Source organism: Haemaphysalis longicornis, unplaced genomic scaffold (genome assembly GCF_048455015.1).
Source record: "Haemaphysalis longicornis isolate Haplotype H1 unplaced genomic scaffold, Haemaphysalis longicornis Haplotype H1 scaffold_10, whole genome shotgun sequence".
Classification (NCBI taxonomy): domain Eukaryota; kingdom Metazoa; phylum Arthropoda; class Arachnida; order Ixodida; family Ixodidae; genus Haemaphysalis; species Haemaphysalis longicornis.
In genome coordinates, this window is record NW_027526204.1 from 122,444,956 (window position 1) to 122,465,998 (window position 21,043).

At 47.9% G+C, this 21,043-nt stretch overlaps 2 protein-coding genes across 3 annotated transcripts in view; both read right to left on the bottom strand.

Annotated features, from left to right (window-relative positions):
* The window catches only part of LOC144159201 (calcium-activated chloride channel regulator 2-like), a 70,396-nt gene extending 62,320 nt beyond the window's left edge, over positions 1 to 8,076 (bottom strand). For both annotated transcript variants that reach the window (XM_077690543.1, XM_077690542.1), the window contains exon 1: positions 7,550 to 8,076. In XM_077690543.1, the coding sequence (XP_077546669.1) occupies positions 7,550 to 7,726 (177 nt within the window). In that variant the 5' untranslated portion in view covers positions 7,727 to 8,076. The remainder of the gene's footprint in view (positions 1 to 7,549) is intronic.
* Positions 8,024 to 21,043, bottom strand: part of LOC144160061 (calcium-activated chloride channel regulator 1-like) — a 47,853-nt gene continuing 34,833 nt past the window's right edge. Inside the window, exons 8-10 of the mRNA XM_077691677.1 lie at positions 9,745 to 9,969; positions 8,702 to 9,001; positions 8,024 to 8,035 (exon numbers count right to left, since the gene is read on the bottom strand). Of these exons, the coding sequence (XP_077547803.1) occupies positions 8,024 to 8,035; positions 8,702 to 9,001; positions 9,745 to 9,969 (537 nt within the window). The remainder of the gene's footprint in view (positions 8,036 to 8,701; positions 9,002 to 9,744; positions 9,970 to 21,043) is intronic.

The following is a 21,043-nucleotide window of genomic DNA, read 5'->3' on the forward strand; positions in this document are numbered from 1 at the left end:
GCACACCCAAATGCATCCTGTGCAATGGAGGTCATTTCACGGGCACCAGGAAATGCAAGCAGCGCTTCGAGATACCCGGCAACTTCAAGGGAAGGACGTCTACCAGTACCGAGAACCCGTGGCAACGCGGACAGCAGCAGCAAGGACCGGTGAGCGGAGAGCATCACTAGTCCAGAAGTCAATTAAGATCGAACTCCAGGACAGGAAGAAGGCACCGCAGAATTCGCTCAAACTCCTTCCCACCCCTCCGGAGATCCGAGAGCAAGGAACGCCCAAACCAGGTGAGCTGCAAGCCGCAGGGCTCGCAGTTAGAGATAGAAAACGCGGAGCTCAGGGCACAACTAAGACGGCAGGAGAAGGAAATAACAAAAACTAAAGAAATGCAGGTCACCTCCCCCTGTAATTCAAACCTCGCCTACACCAAGGCAAAATATTTTCGCTACCCCCTTCCGCGACATCCTCGCGCGCCCCGTCACCGCAGCGCGGTACCCCAATCAAAAGAAAAACTACTGAGGTAATGGAGGCAGATGAAACCCCCACGTTAAAGGATTTATTCACTTTTATGCAAAAGACTGAGGAGAGACTGCTGGCTAACGTTGACAGGAACAGAGCCGGAACCCAGAAGTAGATGAGTGCGTTGTCCACGCGCATAGAGGCTATTGAGGCCAGGCAAAGCCAGATGGAAGCTAGACAAAGCCAGACGGAAACTACCATAGCGGCCAAGCCGAATGCAAAACACGACGAGACCCTCGCAGTTCCCGTCAACCCCGTCGCCACAAATACTCAAATACAGAGAGTAAATCATCATGGAGGGGAACCATAAATGAGTCCAAATATGGCAGTGGAATGCAGAGGTTTCCACCCTAAGCGGGATAACCTGCAGCTCCACATTCAAAATTTGGACAACTCCGAGGCCCCAGACATTATCGCTCTACAAGAAAATCTAGCCAGAGTTAAACTTAGAAATTATAAAGCTCATGAAATATCGAGAATGCAAAACCCACGCGTAGCCGTCTTCGTTCACAGGAATCAAAGCTATTGAGTACAACATTGATATAGTAGGCGTAGACTGCCTCCTCGTCGACATAATACCACAAACGAGAGGGAGCTAGTTTATTCCTCCTTATGTATATGGCTCCCCAAAAGAGCACCACCCCCAAATCCTCGAGGCCATAAGCAGGACTCCCCGACTCTGCGGAACCAAACCTCTAGAAGTAGCGGGAGATTTCAACGCGTGCAACATGAGTTGTGAATACCGAAAAAACAACAAAAAGGGAACCGCATTGTTGAATTGTATCCAAGGTGAGGGTCTCTGCCTGCTTAATGACACGCTGCAACCCACCCGGATAGGAAACAGTGTACAGGCGGAAACTAGCCCGGATCTCACTTTATGTAAAAATATTGGACATGGAAAGCGGAAAAACACTGCGCAAAGCCTCGGTAGCGACCACTATATAATTGAAACCGTTATTCCGGTTTCGTCCCTTAAAGGGACACTGAAGTAATTTGAAAACATTGCGGGATTACTAGCGCAAATTGTAGTCCGGAGTCCATCGGCCATGTTTCGACCACTCTGAGCGCGTTTACGCGAATGTATTTAGTACAAAAATCAATTCGAAAATGCTGTCCTCCTCTCTGCACCCTCGCCTATTTTCTGTGGCGTTTTCGTGTGACGTCAGGAGGAGATGAGCTGGCAATTGGCTGCGCTACTGCACGGCTCGCCGACCTTACCACCGAGTCAGTCGGCCCAGCGGTTAGTCCGCCGGCCGCCGACGGGTCGTCGCAATTCGCTCGCTCAGTTGAAACTAAGCCACAACACGTTTGTGAATGGAAGAATGTGCCTTTCTTTTTTTGTTAGTTTGTACACCGTATCAAGCTCCGAATCGGGCTCGCTCCACGCAAGCGCTGCACAAGTGCATATGTGACGCTTGACTGATTTTACGCTAGTAGGAAAATCTAATCCCACTTGAAGGCGGGAGAAGAGTCGGCGAAGTCAATATAGGTACAAAGGAAATAAAATTAACAAACTTTTACCGTACAGCGCAAAACTAGAGAGCCGGAAGCACTTTTTTGCGCTGGGTGAACAAGCACAGCGGACAGCAGCACGACCACACATTTGCGAACGCTTTCCCATCTAAGAAATACAATTGCTAGACGTGAGATATTGTGGAAGTTCGGGGGACGTTTACTGCACGAGCGCTATACAACAAATAGTCACCTAAATTACTTGAAATACTAAAGCTAAATAAAAGTGTAAACTGGTTCTACATTATATACCTTGTATATCCCACTTCGGCGAGGCAGGCTCGTGGCCGAGTGGTCTGAAGCGCTAGGGTTTTTGTTTTGCAAGTCGCAATTTCGAATCCCCTAGAGTGCATGCTTTTTTTGTAAGTTTATTTTCTCGTTTACGGCCGATGTTTTCTAACCTGAGTTCACCATTTTTGGGCGCCGTTACGTTCCACGAGCGAGTTCGCAGAACGCGCGCAGACGCGCTAGCCAGTTCTCGTTGGCGTGCTGGTGCCACAAGCACCGACTGCTTGCTGCAGTGGGCACAGGCCAGAATCAGCACACCGCTGGCCTGGTGCTAACACGCTCTTTACGATACAGGCATGAGTGAGGCAAGCTCCGAATATGCGGGAAGACCGCATGGCATTTGAGCGTCTGCGGTGACGCGGAGGGCGTTCATCCACTGAGTATGCCTCGGCTAGTGATTTCTACGATGCCAAGCCGTCCTGGAAGGCTTATCTCAGGCATATTTACAGCCGACAACATAGGAGAAGCGCGGTACGACGATTACTGACTCCTGAGATATCGAGAATGCCCATCCAACGCTGCCGTCGGATGTCAAGCATGTTTTACAGAACCGAAACTTGTTTGAATGCTAACCTTGGACATCGTCCGATCACGGTGCCACCTCCTTCCGACGTTACAGCCTTTAGTTGGTGCGGCCGCCACAGACCGCGCATGGGCAGCACCACGTCAAAGAACAACCGGACTGCACACCCAAATGCATCCTGTGCAATGGAGGTCATTTCACGGGCACCAGGAAATGCAAGCAGCGCTTCGAGATACCCGGCAAGTTCAAGGGAAGGACGTCTACCAGTACCGAGAACCCGTGGCAACGCGGACAGCAGCAGCAAGGACGAGCGGAGAGCATCACCAGTCCAGAAGTCAATTAAGATCGAACTCCAGGAAAGGAAGAAGGCACCGCAGAATTCGCTCCAACTCCTTCCCACCCCGCTTTATAGAATAATTACCGACTTATCAACCGGATAAACGATGTAAAGTGGGGCAATTTGAGCCAGTCTACGCAGTGCAAGCAAAACCGGGAGCTTGACAAATTCACTTCAGTGTCCCTTTAAGAAAAAGGGAAGAAAAAAATTAAGATAACAGACTGGGACAAATTTAGGACACTACGCTCACAAACTGCCGAGGAAGTTCAAAATCTCGACGACTGGATTAACCAGCTAGAGAACGACGTCGAAGCGGCAACTGAGTCAGTCCCGGTTACGGCGGAGACGCAGTCCATTGATAGACTATAACATATGTGGCAGGCCCACGAGAGTCTCCAAAAAAGATGGCTCAAACAAAGACAATAAGAAACTCAAAATCAAAATCGCGCGTCTGGTAAAAGACATGGAAGCATATGCGCAAAACCTAGTACAGCAGCAATGGGGTCAAACCTGTGATTAGATGAATGGCAACCTACATCTTAAAGACACCTGGCACCTGCTTAGGTTCCTACAAGACCCGGAAAACTAAATCGTCACACAGTAAGAACATTGAGCGAATCATCTATGGTCATCCGCTGGGAAATAAGAAACTCCTACAGGCGCTCTAAAACAGATACTTAAACACATCTAGTCCTATAGAACTTCCAGGGTACAGGGATTCCTCAAATCCAGAGATGGATGACGAGATCTCGACAGCGGGAGTTAGGGCGGCAATGCACAAACTCCGCACCTCCTCTACCTTTGGGCCAGACAGAGTTACAAATAAAACTCTAAAAATCCTAGATAATAGCTCAATTACGGCGATCACTAAACTTTTCAATCATTGCTGGAAAAAAGGAGAACTCCCGCCTGCTTTGAGACATGCTAAAGTCACCTTTATTCCTAAGCCAGGTAAAAGCCTTGACATTCAAAATCTCAGACCTACCTCCCCCACGTCTTGTTTAGGGAAGCGTTTTGAGCATGTTATCCTTAATAGGATTCAAACACACATGAATAAGCACCATCTCTTCCCAGACACTGATATAGGTTTCAGACCACAACTATCAACACAAGATATCATTCTCAGAATATCGGAAGAGGTGGTTAATACATTACATAATAAACACACCCGTGCAATCCTCTCTTTGGATTTAACCAAAGCATTTGATAATATCGATCATGAGGCGATTACAGCAGCATTTTCAGCCCTACAGGTCGGTGAGCGAACCCATAGCTACATCAAGGCTTTCCTGTCCCACAGGACAGCTGAGATTCATTTCGGGCGGCTCAAGTCCGACCTTTTAACCCAAGGCAGCAAGGGGACACCGCAGGGGTCAGTGTTCTCCCCCTTGTTATTTACCATCACACTCATACCCACGACCAAGCTGCTAGCGACAGTACCTGATTTGTCCCCCTCCCTGTACGCTGACGATATTACGTTGTGGACAACGAAGGGCAGCAACGGAGAAATAGAGTACACTTTCCAAACCGGAGCTGACATAGTCTCGGAACAGGCTAGGGCTACAGGCTTATCCTGCTCTCCTAAAAAGTCAGAGCTCCTGGTAATGCGTTACGCGCCTGGGAGACAAGCCAAGGATACACCAGTCCCCATAGAAATCCGCATCAATACCGCACTAGTATCCGAAGTCCAAACGATCAGGATACTAGGGAGCACTTACAAAGCAAAGGCAACAATGCCACCACGCTCAGTAAACTGACTTGCGTGCATCAGACAAACCGTCTAATTCGCCGCATAGCGAACAAACATATGGGGATGAAAGAAATACACCTCAGGAGGCTAGTTCAAGCCTTTGTTCTGAGTCGCTTTGTCTACTCCCTTCCATACCTCAGTTTACACAAGGCGGAGAAGGAGAAAGTAAACTGTTTGATTAGGCAATCGTACAAAGCAGCTTTGCACCCACGGAGGTGCACTCCAACTGATAAACTCCTGAAAATGGGCCTACACAACACCCTCAAAGAATTAATAGAGGCCCATAGAATCGCTCAATATGAAAGATTATCGAAGACCCCGACAGGACAGTACATCTTAAAGGATCTAAGTATATCTTATGAAGGGACACAAATAAGGGAGAACCCGGTCCCTAGAGATATATTTAAGTACCTCACTATGAACTCTTCCTAAAAATATGCACCCTATTCATCACAAGAAAAGGAGAAACGCTAGAGCCGAAGCACTCGAAAAACTGTTTAAACACCGCGAGGAGGTAGTCTACGTGGATGCAGCCGAATACAAAGTGCAGGATGCCTTTGCAGTTGCAGCCGTCGATACCAAACTCAAGCACATCACCGCAACCACTGGTTATGGCAGGCGACCGGAAGAAGCGGAAGAGGCTGAAATTTCTGTTGCAATTGAAAATACCAAAGCAAAATTTATCTTCAGTGACTCCAAAGCGGCTGTGTGCAATTTTGCGAAAAACAAAATTAACGAAGCGGCATCTCAAATTCTATTATAAATCAGTTTGAACCACGCCAGATCCAGATTATCTGGATTTCTGCGCACTCGTTCCATCCAGGGAACGAAGCGGCCCACAGTTTTGCCCGCGAACTCGTCAACCGGGCGGTGGACCAATCGTGCCTGCGAGGGTCTAAGGAGCGTATGGTTACTTTTAAAGAGATTACATCTCACTACAGAAATGAAAGACTAGTTTACCCTGCCCCTCATTATTCCCTAACGAAACTCCAGCAAGCGACATGGAGGCAACTCCAATCTCATACCTTTCTGAACCCTTATAAATTGGCCCTAATGTACCCAGGTCTGTACACCCCGAAGTGCAGAATGTGTGAGGCCGAAAAAGCCGGCCTAGCCCACATCCTACAGTCAAACCCGTTTATAGCGAACTGCAATATGCACCGCGATTAGTTCGATATATCCAATAGTTCGATATAGCCGAACCCGCCTATAACGAGCTTATTGTTACGAGTTCGCAATCCGCGAGAGCCACCCGCCCCCTCCCCAACTCCGCCATCCGCGTATGCAGAAACGAACACACAACAGTAGCCATTACCAGACCAAAATAATCAATTTATTGCAAGTATCAAAGCTACTTTCCGCCTTAACTGATCACGTTGCAAAAAAAAGGGGGGGGGGGGATTTTTGTTTGCACTTTTGTTTTGGCGGCTTCAACTAGCATAGCATTCTCTACACGAAACATTGTTTGCACCAGTTCCGAGTCCGTGTCCTGAAAAATCTAAGACGCATTGGCGGAGCATATCGACGGCCGAAAGCGCTTCCTTATAAGCGTCGGACGGATTTCACTGGCGACATCATCGGGAACGTTGGCGAGCTCTTCCCACAGTTCACCGATGCTGCATGCTGTCTTGGTCCGCACTCACTGACTGGGCGGGTTCCGTCGCGAGTCCCGCGCATCGGAAACAGTTCCGGAAAGTATTGGGCGTCACGTCGCTCCGTGCGAGGCGTAATGTCTCAGTCGCGGCTCTTGCTCCGTGGTCGCGGCCAATCCACATCTCAATCGCCGCTTCGAGATCATGCATTTCGGCGGCCATTCTAGGCGCCCAGAGTTCGATATATCGGATGTGAACTTTGTTATAAGGAATATGTTTCCCATGTATTTCTGTAACTGAAATATTTTTGTTCGATATATAGCATAATTCGCTCTATCCAGGTTTGTTATAGCCGGGTTTGACTGTATATGAATGCCCTTAGCTCCAACCTAAAGCCGACTGGCATCTCTCTAATCAAATAGAGTGGGAGACTGCGGTGACCAGCTCCGAGCCTGAGACTCAAATTCAGGCCGTGGACTGGGCTTTAGAAGTCGCCATGAAGCAAGGTCTTCTGGCCACTTCAGGGAGTCAAAAGAAGCCCATCGTTAATCAAACTCAATGACTGTTGACTAAATAAACTTGTTCCTCCTCCTCCTCCTTCGCACCGACTGCAAGCGGGTTCCTCTCGTTGACAATGCTATTGTCGAGCTCTTCGACGCTTTAGGCGACGGGGATCCCTCGGATAATGCCCTTCACGGTGTCGTGAGATGCCATGCGGTACGCGATGACCTCAAAAGGGTTTGTCTTGTGTGTAAGGATCTCTTGAATTCTCGCGTACCGGGCGGCGTTGTTGTCCTTGGGCGTACTGACGACCATTATATTTTGCTACGCATTCGGGCAAATGGTATCCGTCGCCCTCCCCTCGCTCGTGAGTTTAGCTGCGGCGAAAACGGCCGCGGCGACAGTCGTAGTACCTATCTTGGTTAGATCGAGTCCTCTAGGTCTGATGACTATCTTGTTCTCCTCCAGTGGCATAGTGCTACTTTGATGGCCAAAGGTCTTACACTCTTGTTGAATTTCGACATCTTGCTTACTTGATTTCCGTCGCCGGCGAGCTTGTCAACGAGGTCTCGCTGGCGAAGGCTCGACATTCGCTCACCCGCGAGCGTCCATCCGGCGCCGTTGTGGGACTCTTCTGGTGTAATTTCTTGGCCTTCTACTTGAACGCACTTTTGGGTGTCGAAGACCGTTGTTCCGGAGGAGACCTCCATCTCGGAGATCCATCTCGGAGAGAAGTGGAAATCACCGAGGTGGCGAGCCGCAGCGGTGCGACGGCGGCGATGTCTGGCGCTCGCTGAGCACGCCTAGGCTTAGTGAGCACGGCGGTGGTGAAAGAGTCCAGACGTTCGGTGAAAAAAGCCTACTTCCGGGGTTCGATGACATCGGTCGGTGCCCCTTGAGCTTACGGACACACTGATACAAATAAAACTTCAATTTCAGCGAATTAGCTCAGCGAAATGAGTCATAAAATGCGGAGGCGACGTGATCGTGGCAGTTCACTTCGGCGATCACAGCGCTACCTGCTGAAATACAGAAAATAACGAAAGAAGAAATCGCGACCAAGTTTGGGCCTTATCTCCCACACGTGCTCCGCGAAACTTGCCGAGGATGCCCCTTCCATGCATGCCCTTATCAAGGTGTTTGCGCTTTCTTTTCACACGCGTGACGGGCAAAGCAGTTGCTTTCAATCCGATTCTTTGAGGGCGCTGGTTTATCATGCGCGAGAGCGCCGTCACGTGGTGTTTTTCATATATGGCGTGGTTTCTTTAATCAGAATAAATGAGTACGCAATCAGTGCGTCGATGAAAATACAGCAGTTAGATTCCTCTCCTGTCTACCTACAAGTATATCATTGACACTTCAATGATTAAGGCAGTGCTTCTCGTGTTAGATAATTATAATATATAATTAAATTTCCTTAACAAAAAAATTACTGTCCACTGCTCCACTGCAGTGGAAACAGTATGCCCAAGGTTTTGTTTGAGTAACGCCATTGGCCTTTTTTAATCTTGGTGCATGATAGCTGGGATACCCTGTATATGGTAGACTTGCCGCTATATATTTTCTTCGTTTCCTTGTTTACTTAAATACGGGGTTCATTTCCCTCTAATTATCCCCTCACTGTGAGATACAGATGGGACACAGTAACTGCAGAACCAAATTGAAAATCTGCGTGGTACACATACCGTTAGCACAGGCACATTATCGTCCACCTGTGTGGTCACGCTATTAACCAAGGCCGTTTCCAATTGCAAACCAAGGTTTCCCACGAGGTCCTCGTATGTGGATGCTTTTCCCTTCGTTGAAATTGCGAGTTCCTGAAGACGGAGGTCAACGGGGACCCCCAGTGCCACCGTGCTGACCGTGACCTTCGCTTCCTGGATGTCGGACTTCACGTCTTCAATATAGGGACGCATGTTTTCGATGCCATCGGTGAACAGGACTATCACAGCCCCTTCTGGCTTCTCGCTCGAGGTGTTTAGCACCTGCGACCAGTTGAACAAACATGCAGCATTTCGTGATCACATATGTGGAAAATACAGGTACGAAAACTTGGATTTCCTCATATTTTCTCTTACAACGTCTTTGTAAATAAAACTGGATCCTATACAGTAGTAGCCGTGCAAGCATCCTCTGTGCTTTTAAAACATGACCGCTGCGCGCACCACGCCCCTCCCAGTGGACACACAAGTATAATTAAACGTGTGAAAAAAAGCACACAGTCACCATTTCTTACTTGCGGCTTTAAAGTGTTGCTGGCTCAAAAGCAACAGGCCTTCGGCCAGAAATAATGCTTCGAAATAGTCACCCTGCGTCACTGACTGCGCAAGTGTGGCAGGAAGCCATTGAGTCAAGTAGGACGACGCTTCTATTTTGATCAAGCCCAACTCAAGCGCGGGAGAACTTCGCACACATGCCACAGCTACTCCGGATTCTGTGAAAGTCATGGTTCTGCTGGATGCAGTTTTGCAGGTTAATGCAAGTTCCCTTATTGTGGCACCTTTCCCGACCATGTTTCCATCTCCCTTTTTCAAGCCCTTAACTTTCCTGTTCAGCAACCGTCACGCAACAAAAAGTGAGGCAGAGCACCCTGCTTGCTGACTGTTACAACCTAATTCAAGCAATCTGCACTGACACCGACAGGAAACGCTCACGTCATACCCGACAAAATAAATGCTACGTCAGCACGACTCTTCAAAATCGTGCCCGCTTCGAAGCATCAGCTTACCGCGAGAGCCGTTTGAAGACCGCATCCAATGCAGGTCTTCGACATAGGTGCTAGGTCTTTTACCGTGTCCAAGAACCCTTGTCGTGTGGTTGCATTCACTGCCATCAGCGGGTGACGGATTTCTGCGTCATTACTGAAGGTGACTATGGCCAGTCGATAGCTGTCTTCGATGTCGCTGATGTAGCGGGTTACAGCCAGTTGCAGGAATTTCAGCCTATTGTATCCCTGCATGTGTGTAAGAGAGAGAGGGGGAACTTTATAAGCAGAGGGCCCCTCTCGTCCAGAGCTCCCGGTATGAAGCTGACGGACAATCCGGCCTTAAGTGCGCATAATGGCCAGCGACTCCCCGCAGTTGGCAAAGGTGGCATGACGTATGGGCGGGAGCGCGGGAATATGGGCGCAAGCGCAACTTCTGCGTAAGAGAGCGAGAGTGAGTAGGTAAGCGGACAATTAACCAACCGCCCAGCCTACCACACGAGGCTATCCTTCTACAAACGCATTCGTAGCAACCAATCTCTATAACTACTTCTTGCTCAAGAGTAAAAACTGGATTGTTTTCACAGAATAAGAGCGTTCACCGTGAGCATCAGGGTACGAGGACACGTCACAGGACATTACAGCCAGGGCAAGCAGGACATCAAACTTCCGACGCTACGTTTACGACTAACTGCAAAAACTTCTTGTGTGTTCCGCAAAATGTCCTTGCAATGTTAGCAGTGGGAGGAAAAGTTTTTTCGGTCAAGTATCGAGGTCAAGAGGTACTTAATCCAACGCAGTATGCCGTTCCAATATAGGCACCAGGACGCCACTTAAGCTGCGATGTCAAACGTAATTAAACGTGTGGCTATGCCGTGCCCCACCTCTAAGTCTAGCTAGAAGACACCAACCACTTTTCTTTGCGAAACGAATTCGCGAAATGGGAGCCAAGAGAGCAATTGCAAAAAAAATAAATAACAGGTTCTGGAAAAAAATGTTGGCTGTGCGGCTATTCTGAGACCTAAGATTGTACTTCCTAAGCTTCTGAGTAAGTACAGCACAGCTGTTTTAACAGATCGGTTAAAAGGAGAGAACGGTTGCAAGCAAAGCACTATTTCGCACTAGGTGGCCACAAAAAATGTCTGGCTTGAACCCACTAGGGAATGGCATCTGGCGTAGTTGCACAAGGGCTAACTGACACTGTGCTGTGTAATTAGACTTCTGGCAATCCACACTGCCCAGACTTGTCTGTGAAGTATCCGGTGGAGTTACGGTTCAAATATTCGCAGTGTTCCCAATACCCATTTCATAAAGCGGGTCTACTATAGCTTCTGTAGCGGTGGACTTGTTGGGCGAGTTGGTGTTGTATTTCGTGGGAGCTCAATTTCGTGGGAGAAACAACCCGCAGGCGGCACAACTTGGGTGCCCCCTATTAATCTTTTTGAGAATCCACTGACGTTTAAATGACGAGTGAGTCAGCCCAAGAAGCGAACAACAAAACGCCTTCTCTTCTAACCCGTTACTGTCGTCCTACGTGTTTCATGTCATATATTCTGTAATGGGCTCCCCCCACCCCCGCAATGTGTCCGAAACTGTTGAGCACGAATTGCTAAGCGCAGTTACTGACGATGCACTGGACTCGCGGCATTTATGGCAAGCATGGAGGCAGCTTTTGATATGGTAAATATTAGTGTATAGGAGGTTCCGGGACCCTGCAGCTCAAAAGAGCCGCCTCAAGGAATACCGAGAAGTATAGAGTGCTCCAAAAGAGGTCCCCCGCCCCGTGCTGATTCGTTGGTACTCAAACCTCGTTATAGCGAAGTTGAAGAAGAGCTGTAATTACTTCGTTATATCCATTATTTTCTCATGTCAATTACAACAGTTTAGGCAATGTGTGGTCAGTTGTGTGCACAACTAAACGCATGCAAACAAGAAAACCACCTCGCGGACCATTGTGCCGCAACGCTACCATGCATGCCGCCTATATTATTGTCCGCTCGAAAAAAGTCCGTGCTGCTCCTTCGTTTTTGACATCGCAAGGAAAAGACTTCCTTTTCAGCGGTAGCCACTGCGTTGAGGCCGTTTTCACCGTCGCCATAGGCGCTGAAGAAACGACGTAGAAGGTCCACCACATCGAGTGCCTGAATGCTCGCTTCAAATACCATTATCGAAAAGGCGCGCCACAACTCCTGGACAATCTTGGGCCAAAAGGGGGGGGGGGGGGGCATCAGGTTTCAAAATAGTGGTGCTTACTTGTCCAAATACTGTTTTTTCACCGCTACGGAACACGACGCCTGGCGTACTTCCAATGGCAAGTATTACTGATCGTCAACGTTTGGTCTTTCCCATTACATGGTTTCTCGAAAACGAAAACAAAAAGAAGACGAAACTTTTATCCGTGCCTTTTTTAACCAATCCTGAAGAACTAAATGCCCAGACGAAAGCGAGGTTCAGTTTAACACACAAGGCAGTTACCGAGAACCCGTTGCGCTATTTCGTAAAGAGAAATAAATAGGAACGTTTTACTACATCTGCAACGGGGCAATTAACTGTTAAGTTCGGGCTCCTCATTTAATTAATGAAAGCTGCGGGTGGCTCATGTATCGGCGTTGCCTCCGCTTGTAGCAGCCATGCTGGGTTCCTTTCATACAGCCGCAGGGACGCGAGGTTGGGGGCCGCCGAGTGCGTGCTTTGTGTACCTTCCTTGTGTGGCTAAAGACTTAGCCGGAGTACCTTTGTTGCATTGGTATGCGGTCAGCTCGACCAGGCAGTCTCAGTGAACGGTGGATGGGTGCCCAGCAGTGAAAACAACTCCGGCGCGCGGTTCCCTCTCGGACAGCGCGCATGCCGCTATTATGGCTTGCCGATATTGGAAAGTGGCTTAGTCGTTCATCAAGGTGGACGAGCTGACGGGAAGCGAAAGGATGCCGTCTCTTAAGCCCAGTTTACATTGACCCGACGAGGGCGCGTTGAGTCGAAACAAACAGGTTTTCTGAACTCGACACCCCCATGTATAAGCGGACGGGTTGGTTCGGAGAGCCGTCACGGCGAGTCCAGTCGACCCGGAGGCAGGGGGTGGGTTGGCTCCTTCGTCGGGCTGAGTCGACGGGCCGCGGGGAGCAGAATACCGTATTTGCGCGGTTCTAACGCACCCCCATCGTAACGCGCGGCTAAGTTCACGAAGGAAAATACAAAAAAAAAATTTACAGTGACGGTACTGAGCAGACGAAAGACATGACACCACGTACCTAGCAGAAGGACATTTTATTTGGCGTATGCAGCTGTGGAAGCCAAAGAGGATTGTGCTTCATAAGATTGCTCATCGGTCTCCTGCTGGAAATAAACTTCTACGGGGAGCATTGAAGCTCTTTGCGATTTCAAGTGTTTTGATCTTAATTCTAGGTGTTAAGGGCTAATTTCAGAATCACAAAAAAATGTGCAACAGCTGACCAAGGCACGCGGCATGCCATTGAGGAATTAGTGCGCCGAAATTCCTTCACGTGGCGTTAACGGATTGTTTTTATTGGATTGAGTTGGATTTTCGGGGGACTTCGTGTCCGCCGCATGGCAAGCTTGAAAGCCCATTTCGGTTTTGAGCCCGATTATAACGCACACGCAAATATTTAGGCCACCTTCTAGCAAAAGAGGCTACACATTAGAATCGTGAAAATACGGGAACTCTTTTTCCGGGGGCCCCTACGCTCCCCTCACCTCGATTCTTTGAACGGGGTTCATATAAGCGCGGGAGAGGTCGAGGTAGCTGAACCCACCAGTCGACTCGACCCTCCCTCGTCGGGTCCATGTACCAGGGGCTTTAGTGTCGAAAAGGCGCGCGGCATAGGCTTTGATGATTTGCGAAGGCGGTGTAGGTTAGCGTCACTAAATAAAGGCTTTTAGAGTATCGGCACTCTTTTCTCTCATTGTTATGTGCCACCGGGATTTCCATTGGTCGGTCGGCACCACGTGATGTTTGTTCACATATGGGCGCAGCCATTTTGTTTTGGGTAAGTCTCTTGCCCCGCGCGGGGTACGAGATCTAGCCCCCTCGCGGTGGCTCCTGCCCCGCAGAAGTGACGTCAAACTAAACTAGTCACGTGACTTCCTGTGGCGTCACTTTTTTTTTTGCACATTTGAAGGAACGGCGTGTGTGCGCGCCATGCGGGATTCCGGCCTTGGCTCCAACCGCAAGCCTGCGCAACGTTACATCCTTATCGCCTAGCACAGCGGCTGCCTCGCGGCGCTTTTTTCTTGTTGGGAGGATTGTTTGCAGTTATTTATTGAGTATTTCTCGTGAACTTGCTGCTGCTAGTCTTGGTAAGCCTAACGCATCCTATTTTGGCAAGCTGCTTCGCCCCGCTTTTTTCCGTGCTCCTTTTGTTGCTGTTAAATATGTTGCTAGCTTCATATTGTCTTGCAGTTCGCGTGCCATCGGCTTTATGCTCCTGCATTCGTTGTCTACTTGTTCCGATCGCTACTTGCATTCCGAGCCTTGTATTTTGATTCTGGCGTGAAACGTGTTACGCGCGGATCAGTTTTCCAGCGCTTTGCGCCGTGGCTAACGAGGTAGCTGACTTTGATGACGTGATAACGCGAGCGACGCAGTGTCAGCGGCGTCAGTGTGCACGAATCAAGTATCGTCAGGTAGCGCAGGGCATCGTCGAACGCAATCCGTCCTCGCATGTAGCCTGTTCTGCAATTTTTCTCGCGGGGCACTGCAAGAAACGTTACTACCCCGCGAAACGATCCGTGCACGCTGCATGCAGGGAGCGCAGCTACACTTTAGTGGGTGGCCTGGTGAATGGGAGAGCCCAGCAGCCGCCCGTCCATGGGCAACATAGGTACTTAGCTATCGCTGAAACCAGCCGCTCACTGGCTGGCTTCCTGTGCAAGGAGGCTCAAGCTCCAAATGTGCAAGTTCGGGAGAAGTCAAGCCGATAAGATCGCCGTTTGTGCCAAGCTTGACACTTGTGTTAAATAGTGCTTTCAAGTTTGGTGTGCTCAAGGTAAACAAGTGGCTCTTGTTGTTCATCTATGTTTTTCGAATTTGTTGCTTCGAATAATACTATTGTGCTTTCATGATATGCAAGACTTCAAATGAGCTGCGAATTTTAAGCAATCTGTAGGCAGCCATTATTGAATGCACAGGAAACAACGTTTTGTCTACCTTAAAATTTTCTACACAGGGTATGTGGAACTGCCAGCTAGCAAGTTTAATGAAAGGTTGCTATCTGCTCAATTATAGTAAAGAGGTAGCAAGGGATAGATAGGATAGCCCTTCCTCCTCACCAGCTGATCGTCTGGCAGCGTCTCATAACTTCCTTCACAATTACCGCATGGATTTTATTTCCCTAACGTTTGCCCCACTGCCTTCTACCTTCTTCAACCCGGTTAGTCAACAAAACTTCATCCTGCATCTGTTCTGTTTATGTATTTTGGTACGCTAGTTTTTTGTTTACTCGTGTTTGGCTTGAAAGTCAACATAACCAACAACAATACTTTCATGCCCACTCAGTTGGATGGCCAGTAATGGTGAGAGCTTCTCTCGCAGGCTTTCGGAGGATTCACGAATTCTGATTGACTGTGACATCAATGTACCCATCCGGAGCACCCTGTGGAATTCAACTCGACGTTAATACTTGTGTTCACAGCTGGTAATTGTCTGCTCTGTGTTTGGGGGAGGGGGGGTGAACAGTAAAAGTTTCTAATTGCAAAGAGATATTTCATGTTATTTTGCTTTTTAACTCTGTGCTGTGTAAAAAACTGTTTCGGCTAATTGCTTAAGTGACTATACTTAGTCGTAAGGGCCATAATGCAGTGTCCCATATTTTGTTTGCAACGATGCATACCCAGCAGAGCCCAACTGCTAGAAAGCACATTCTCTGGTCGTGGTAATTAGCTTGAAGAAAAACAGGGCACTGAAACTATTTTTTAAGCTAACAAGCCTAAAAAACAGGTTATGGAGCACATCTACGAGGGAATGGTTCTTGTACAGCTTGACATTATCCTCTCCCGAGAGTACTTAATACCTTGTGCAGGAACTGGAGCCGAGGACACCTATGTGGACGTGAATGTCTTTATTGGTGTTTGTGAATATTGCAGTACAGCTGAAAGCTGTATGTATCCTGGAAGGCTTCAACAATAAAATGACTCCAGTGAACGTACTTCTGCTTTGGTGTCAATGGGCAGCATGTGAGCATTGATAAGTGCTTCGCTGTTGACATTTTTGCTAGACAAAAACAGGCTTGATCAGGCACTGTAGCAAGTCTTCATGAAAAAACACAGGAAAGGAACTGGACAAAAAAGCTGCGAACACATGGACACTGTTCATCACAGCACCTTTCCTTGTACTTCAGTACTGTTATTGTCGCTGTATTTTTCCCCAAAATATAAACCAACTCGCCCAGATTCACACCTTCAGACAGAAAGCAAACATGGTGTTTGTCAATGACAAGCGATTCTATCAAAATTCCCTGGCTGTGAAAAAAGTCAGTGAGTAGCTCTACTTTCTCTGCACAGTCTGTGGTGTGAAGTTCCTTTTCCAAACAAAACGGAAGGGTTTCTTGGCACAATACACAGAAAAAATGCCAAATAAGCAAGTGATGCCTTCTAGCACTACACTGCAGTCCTGCAGGAAAGCCAAACAACCAAGTGATCTTTTTGCTTGAGTGCAAAGCTCTGCAGAGAAGCCAAGAAAGATTCCTTTTTTGTTGACACCAAAGCTCTGCTGGAAAGCCAAAACGTGTGGCTTCTGTCACTGCTGATTTGCTGTAAGACGGGCATGTGAATGTATTGCAGTAAGGCATTTGTTGTGTACATGTCCTTCACACCTAGATAAATATGAACCAGGCTGGCTGTGTAACAAAAACGTCAAGTGAGGTAATAACCAAATGTTTTATGTAAAATGTTAGAATACTGTTTGTTATAAATAGCAATTAATGTTCTAATATGGTTTTGACAGTAGTTAAGTGACCTGTTGGAAATCGTAGGCTAAAACTAAACAGAAGCAATGTTTCATACAGCTGCAATCGTGTGAAATAGCAAAATAATGGTTTGGGCCCTAAATTCAGCAGGCATGTTCCAGGTGGGAATGTGTTTCTAGAGCACAACAATAATAAAGACATGGGAAAAAAGGGTGAGCTGAGTTGAGTTACCCCCAAAGTATTGGTAGACAGTTAGAATGCTTACAAAAATTTATAAATAGTTTGGATACCCTGAAACAATAGGGGAAACTTCACTTGCCCTGGTTTTAAGTTTATTAGTATTGAGCTTAATGTACCCCACACAACACCATTGAAGAATGTTACGCCTGCATGGACACAGCAGCGTTTAAGGTATAACACAGTTTTATTTGAGCAGAGGTAAATAAGAGAATATTCCATAATCAATCCATTTATACGTAAATTAGAAAAAGTATGGTTTTTGAAGTGAAGCTCGGAAGCATGCTAAATGAAAGGGACGAATGGCGAGTTGATGTTGTTACTAATCACAAATTTCAACTCAACCACCTTGCCGGAAACAAACCCCTTCCATGGAGGGAGTGTGTGTAATCGCAAGATTTTTAAAGAAAAGTTTGTGAATGCACTGTACACGTAGGCCAGAAGGTATTTCGACACCCCAGCCGAGGACTCGGAGTCATCAGCGCTCTTTTCTGCTGTTTTGATGATCAAGGGCTGTTTGTTCAGGAACCACCACCTTTTCTCCCTTTGGCCACCATCTTTTTCAGTCACTGCATTCATTTGCTTGCTGTGGGAGCTAGCAAACATGAGGATCACCTATAGGCAGGATTACCTCAGGCTCGCACAATTGCTGGAGAGGCTAAACAATGTTTTCAAGATCCCCAACTGTGAGCTTGCACTTTTTTTTGCGAAAAAAAAAACAAAGACATCTAGATAGGCCTTTGAGAGCTGTCTGAAATCAAAAAAGTGAGTATTTTGTGCCCAAACTGGCCAGCTAACCTCACTAGTCAACCCACTCGTTGAATGCCTCGCATAAAAATCAAGAGACTCACTGCATGGGTTTATTGCATGGCATTGTGTGGGTGGGCTTCTGGTTTCCACCTATGAAGCCTAGGTGTTGGTTGTGCTAGTGTCCAGTCCTGCTGTCAAACTTCTTTTGAGACTTGCACTGCCCTGGAGTGTACCACCGTGGATTCCTTGGAATTTATGTTGGCCATGAAAAATCCTAGTAAATCGTTACAAGCCCCTGAAGCTGGCTGGCAAGTGGGCATTTGTTTAGCGACAACTGTTTAGGGGCACAGTAGGCAGGCTGTTACAGAGGCTACGAAGAAAAAATACAAGGTTCGTTCATTAAAAAGACTTCTTTGCCCAAAAAACAAATGACATCAATTTTATTGTAAACTTCAAACAAATAAGATAGTACAGAAAATGTGTAGAGCAGTGGAAGTTTTATACACACTTTCCAACTATTTCTCTATGACATCACAGAATCTTGTTTGTGCAATTTACAGCCACCAACCTAACCCACCGCAAAAAAAGCATAACTGGGCAATTTCAGTGGGGCCTCCATTCCGTTTGATTGCATCACTTGAGTGCTAACGTACAGTTAACACACAGATAACTGCATTTACAGTGCACGTCCATATGACGTCACTCGTGCCCATATTACATCAATGCAGTTTGAAATTGGGATGTTTTTCACCATTTCTTTTGGTTAAACTCGCACCATTACAGCCTTGACCTTTGCCTATCAATTACATTTGCAGTGTGCTCGCTGCTCATACCCATGGACACAAACCATCCGCTGAGGCTTTCACGTCCCAGGCACACCTTCAGATTCTCTTTGACGTTGACTATTGTGCCTGCGTAGAACCCATGGGTTTTCATATGCTGGAGACATGATGGTCGGCCAAGTGTTATACCCTTCCTGTTACCGTCTGTACAGCTTCTTCTCTGACCCTATCGGCTGGGTGTCCTGAATTAAGTCCCTTTGCATGAGGGGAATCAGTAAAATCTGGCCAACATAGCCACATATACAGAGACGTGAAGGTTATGCCAATGCAGCAGCTATGGCATGAAGCGCCTAGCTAGTGTACCTTTTGGAGGACCCAGTTCCTAATTTGTCATAGCATCATGTGTGTGCCAATGTGAGGAGCTGAATGCATGATGGAAACAACCCAGCCACAATCTGGGCCACGGGATACGAGACTGCCAATGTTCTCACTCTTTCACATCCTTTGTATCGCAGATGTATTTCTGCCACATTTTACTGTAGTGAAATGGCTCACCACTACAGCTACAATAATTTCTTCTGAAAAATCTTTTCAAGCGCTGAATACCATGCATTTATGATGCAAGAAGCTCATGATCACCAGACTTTTCCGCGCACAAAACGTATCTCGGGTAAAGAATTTTAAGCCACAATTCAATCCACTCGAAAATATATACAAAAAACGCGACAAACTGCCGATTTTCGGGTCTTTTTTGCTAATCTCCTTAAAGGGGAAACTACTGTGCTGGGTTGTACGCGGTATATGTGTGGGAACACCAATGATTACCTTTTCTAGCTATTCTAGGTATCACTTGTAATGCGCACATGCGACCAGTAAAATATCAGTGGCCGCGTCTAGCCTACATCCTGAGCACTGTTCCGCGCTGCTGTCATTTTGAAAACACACCGCGATTTCAGGCCACCCATTTAAGCATTCTGAACTTGCCGTGGTGCAAACTGTTGATAGCAGATGCCGCCGCGCGGACATGCCGCAGCAGGCTCACATCACGCTCGGACGGTGTCTTCTTATGTGGGTTGTTCAAACGGGGCCACTCGGCTGCGCGATGTCGTAGATCTAACGCAGGTACCATCAGCATAGAGGCAGGTACCATCGGCAAAGGCTGGCTTAGTCCCCGCATACGGCAACGTTCTCGCACATTCTGATAGTGCTTCTAACTCTTATCAACTCTGCTTCATCTACGTTGTCGACCCAAGAAATTCAGGCATTCAGGGCTTTCGGCACTTTCGGATACGCGGCTATATGACGTCACTATGACGTATTTATGACGTCACGCGGGGCAGGAGCCGTTGCGAGGGGGCTAAATCTCGTGCCCCGCGCGGGGTTCCAGACACTGCCTTTTGTTTTTGGGCGCCTCTCCTCTCTCTCTCTCGGCTGCGCGGGCGCTAGAGCGGCCGGTCGCACTCTGCCCGTCACAACCGGCGGCGGTTTCGTACGGAGAGATGGCAACACGGCAAGCCAGAAACAAAATGGCCCCCAGACGCCACCGGGTGCGCGAAGTGGCGGTACTCTTAAGCGTAGCATATTTAGTGACGCTAGTGTAGGTGCTCCTCGTTTATGAATCATTCGGCTCGAGAACGCTCGCCTAGGTTTAAAGCAGCTCTTCCCGCCAGTCACGCGGCGGGGAGCGGCGTCCCTTAGTCTAGGGAATGGGTCAGCCACGACTCCCTCATTGCGCCGGCGTGCGCGCGGACAAGTGCGAGGCGGCTAGGCGAGGACACTGCAAGATGTTAGCCGCGCGAAGACCGTTCTAAGCGTTCGGCTTTGGCTTTTGAGCAGATGCCGCCCGCTCAACGTAATGGTGTGACCACACCGCGCGGTCTGTGACTTTGGGAAGGAGATGTCTTCTCTTTGCTTGTCGGTTGCAATAACGTCCGCGGGAAACGTACTAGGAGTTGCATGAGAGAGTGCGTTGAGTCCTGTGACCGCAGGTGGGGACATGTTTAGGATAGGTTGGTTCTTGTGGCCAATCCGTGGTCCATATGAATCATGTTGAAAAGGGTTTTCGCTCTTTCTTGGACGCCCCTTTGGAGGCGTGGTTTTTGGGATCAAAATCAAAGTGTCGGGTTTTGTCTGGGGCTCGGTCAGTCGATAGGGAGCTAGTTCAGTATATATATCTTGGCCGAACAGGCTGCTTCGGACAGAGAGACAAGGTAACCGTCATTCTGTAAGTAAACCTAATATCCAGCAAGAAAGACAGTCCTCATCCCTCACCTGCTACAAGCATCAGACGTCGGTCATCGGAGCGAGTCGAGATCGTGCTCTCGGCTCGAGCATCAAAAGAACTTCATTATTTCGTCTTCACCATTCACGAAGAAGATGGGGAGGCGAAATCTAACTGCAACTTTATTTGTCATCTTTATGGTTCGCAAGCGACATTACGCCAGCATGCAAACACGTCTCGCTGTTGTAGGCATCTCTTAAATTTGAAAGGAACACGAATGGTCAACAGTGCAGCCGTAACAGAAAAACTGTGCTCATTGTAAGGTCCCAGAAGCTTGGTTTACACAGTGTAAACCTGCTCGTATCTTTGCACAAATTTAGCTAAACGTGAGATGTTGATTTTAATGTGTGAGT